General features: G+C 39.0%; 1 protein-coding gene across 1 annotated transcript; it reads left to right on the top strand.

The window, feature by feature from the left end:
- The first annotated feature begins 1216 nt into the window (after positions 1–1216).
- Positions 1217–3126, top strand: FSCB (fibrous sheath CABYR binding protein). The gene is given in 4 exon segments (XM_007198579.3): positions 1217–1457; positions 1460–1823; positions 1825–2288; positions 2291–3126. Coding segments are annotated over 4 exon segments (1905 nt in total).
- The last annotated feature ends 848 nt before the right edge of the window (positions 3127–3974 follow it).

Raw genomic sequence — 3974 nt, 5'->3', positions numbered from 1 at the left:
GACAATAAAATATAAAGAAATTTAAAAATATTCCTAGGTTAATGAAGTCATAATAATTGTTTAGGTATGTTTATTATATTGTCTCTTGTGACTTTTTTTAAAGGCTATTTTCTCTTTAACTGTCCTTAGACTAAAGGAATATGTTTTTGCACATCTTTTGACCAATCTCCATCTCTCTAGTAAAATTTTTGTGTGATGTATGTTAAAGATTTTTTTTAGATTTTAAATCTATTATAATTCCATTTGCAGTCTGCTTAACTGGGATTCCTCTTTTTCAAAGCTTCAATTAAAAGTTTTCATCTTCACTGGGGAATTCATTCCCATGTGGTTATTCACAGAGTATATAGTGACTGCATCAAAAAATGCATTTTATTTCACTTGACATATATTTACACTCGATATTCTTTTATTTGACAAACTTTGGGTGGAACTATTTTCTGAAATAGTTGAAAATTAAAATATCTCAAGTTGTTTGAGAAGGCAAATATGCCATATATATACACACATTGATAGTAGGCTCTTGTGGTTACTGAATACTAAGGACATAAGAAAGGAACTTACATGGGTATGGACCTCAGAACTCAAGTTTTTCAAACAATATTAACTTTCCATCATATTATATAAACATATATTGATAGAACACTGCCACACATACGTTACCAGTTGTTTTCTCCAACAATTGAAAATAGGCTGCAGAATTCTGAATTCAGCATTATAACGGTCTTTGACAGTAGGATGAAATGGACAGAATTGAAAGTTCAAAAGCATCAACTCCAACTACAAGAAAGCAGCATTACTGGAGTTTACTTCATATTCCTCTGCTAGACAAACGCTTTTTTCAACTTGCTGTTTCAAACTGTAGATCTCTCACTTGTAGCCAGCATCCATGAGTGTTTACCAGGTTAAAAAGTTCTGGGTATACCATTGACGGAACCTTGTAGGGACAATTGGCAGTGATGTCATAGACCCGTAGGGAAATTTTTAGAAGTTATATTTAGTCATACCAGAGACTAAACAGGAAAGATGCTTAATAAGTGAGGTGGGATCCAACAAGAGTGTAGTATAGAATGCAATAATTTATGAATTAATTTTTCTGAGGTAGCTCAACAGAACAACACTTAATGAGGAAGGCAAAGGCTTAACTATCTGGTAAATTTGTCATTCTTGATGATTAATTACTGAAGATTGATAATTTTGAATTCTACCAGTCTTAGAAATGGAAGAAAGTTATGAATCTGATCACCGTATCTCAGCAGGGAGGCAAGAAATTCGAAAGAGAAGCCGACCCAGCCAACCAATGGTAGATAAATCCCAGCAGACTGAAGTGACAGAGAAAAAGAAACAATTGTCTATACCACAATCATCTGTCCCCAAAAGTAACCTTAGTATTGGTAATATTCCTGGAAGCAAATTCAACTATGAATGTCATAGAGTATCTTCTCAACTTCAGCAAACTTGGACAAGAGGGAGAGTGTACATGATATGACTGATACATCTCTGCAGACAGAAACTACTGCAGAAGAGAAAAAAGAAGAAATCCAGTCAGTTTGTGAAACAGTGGTACCTGAAGAAAAGCCAGCTGCTATTGGAGAAGCAGCCCCTGAATTTCCAGAGAGTGTTCAGGAAGTAGAAATTCCACCAAGCAGACACTCAGTTCAACTCAAAACAGACAGATCTCAGCAGACCAGTTGTACTGGAGACTGGACAATGATGAACATTCCTTAAAAAGGAAAAGTAGACAAGGAAGAGCAGACATACTTTAGTGAATAAGAAATAGTGGTTATTGGCTGGGCAAGTAATGCTTTTCCAAAGTCAAAGGAAGGTGCAGAAACGCAAATCCTCAGGAAAGATTTTTGTTTCTGAACATCCTGAATTTCAACCCACAACAAGTAACAACGAAGAAATTAGGCAGCAAAGTATTAACAGAGCTTTATCTATTCCACCAACCAAAAAAGATGCTCCAGTACTTTTAGAAGATGGGAAAGATGTTCCAGCTGAAGTACAGCCTCCTGCTGCAGAAGAGAGCTCTGCTGAAGTGCAACTCCCACTAGCTGAGGAGATTACTGCAGAAGAGGTTTCTGCTGAAGTTCAGCCTCCGGCATCTGAAGAGGCTTCTGTTGAAGTACAGCCTTCCCCAGCAGAAGAGCCTTCTGAAGATGAGGCCCCTGCTAAAGTAGAGCCCACCTCAGCTGAAGAGGCTCTTTTAAAAGAGCTTCCTGCTGAAGTTCAGCCTCCAGCAGCTGAAGACGCTCCTACACAAGAGGTCCCAGAACTTCAAAGTTCACCAGCAGGGAGTCCCCTGCAGAAGAGGCCCCAGCTGAAGTTGAGTCTCCTCCAGCTGAGGTGGCCTCTGCTGAGCTTCAGTCTCTACCAGCTGAGGAGGCCCCTGCAGAAGAGGTCCCAGAAGTTCAGTCTCTACCAGCTGAGGAGACCCCTGCAGAAGAGGCCCCAGAAGAAGTTCAGTCTGCACAAGCTGAGAATGCCCCTGCAGAGAAGTCCTCTGCCAACATTCAGTCTCCACCCACTGAGGAGACCTCTGCAGAAGAGGTCCCAGAAGAAGTTCAGTCTCTGCCAGCTGAGGACACCCATGCAGAAGAGGCCTCCGCCAAAGTTCAGCCTCCACCAGCAAAAGAGGCCCCTGCAGAAGAGGCCTCCACCAAAGTTCAGTCTCCACCAGCTGAGAAGACCCTTGCAGAAGAGGCTGCAGCTGAACTTCAACCTCTGCCAGCAGAGGAGCCTTCTGCAGAGGAGGCCCCTGCTGAATTTCAGCCTCCATCAACTGAAGAAACTACTTCGGAAATGTTCTCTGTTGACAAACAGTCTTCACTAGCTGAAGCGTCCTTTATTACACAAATCTCTATAAAAGAAACCTCTGCTGAAGTTCTGCTTCCACCATCTGAGCAAACACCTGAAGATGAAGCTCTGGTAGAGAATGTGTCTATGGTTTATCAGTCTCCCCAGGCAGCGGACATCCTGGTGGTAAAATTAGGATCAGGGATTTTGGAAGATAAGCCAAAATCTGAAGAGCCTTTAGAATGGGATGCAGTTCCTGAAGATTCATCTGATACCAAGAATGAAGAGGTTTCTATTAAAATAAAAGGTGTCATCCATATAGAACTGGAATAGGGGCCTCCTCCTCAGCTGTAGTCAGGTCTTAACTAAGCTAGCAATCAAGATAGGCAGCTCTGGGAAGTACATACTTTAGAAAAGGGTAGGTGCTTGCAGGTAACTTTGTGAAGAGGGGAGTGAAAGGAAATCCTAAGATGTGGACTGCAGTTTGGAAAATGAGCAATAACAACTAGTGATTTAAAATTACTGTGCTATTTTTATTCAAATCTAAAGTGTATAAAATATCTATTTTGAAATGAAGTATGTTTATAATTGAAATAATTTAAATATACTTTCTACACTAAACCCTGTTGACAAGGGTAAAATATTCTCTACAACCATTTTGTTTTTTTCTCTACATGTAGCTTGTAGTGGAAAAGACATATTCTTTTCTGCAGTTCTCTCATCTACTTTAAATTCCTTGAGTTTCAGTCACACATCTAAAGTCATGGAGTGTTTCCTTTCTCCTTATTATAATTCATCATATCTCTTATTCTCTTTTCATTTGATTCCTTCCGAGAAAAGCACTTTTTCCTGTTTTCACTCCAATCTTCTTGAACATTTTACATTTCACTGTCTGGATAAGGACACATTTTCTTTGTAAAAATCTTCATTTCAATGAAGATAACTATGGATGAAGTATTTAAAAAGGTGTGTAATCATAAAGAAAAATATACTGAGATGGCTTTGAGGGCATATTCCTATTTAGCTTTTTTTCCTTCCAATTTTATTGAGATATAATTGACATACAGCACTGTATAAGCTTAAAGTGTACAGCATGATGATCTGACTTACATACATCATGAAATGATTACCACAATAAGTTTAGTGAATGTCCATCACCTCATAAAGATATAACATTTTAA

The sequence above is a fragment of the Balaenoptera acutorostrata genome, chromosome 3, assembly GCF_949987535.1.
Source record: "Balaenoptera acutorostrata chromosome 3, mBalAcu1.1, whole genome shotgun sequence".
In the NCBI taxonomy this organism is placed as follows: Eukaryota; Metazoa; Chordata; class Mammalia; order Artiodactyla; family Balaenopteridae; genus Balaenoptera; species Balaenoptera acutorostrata.
Note: the sequence above shows the minus strand (reverse complement) of the source record. Positions and strands in the feature narration are given on the sequence as shown.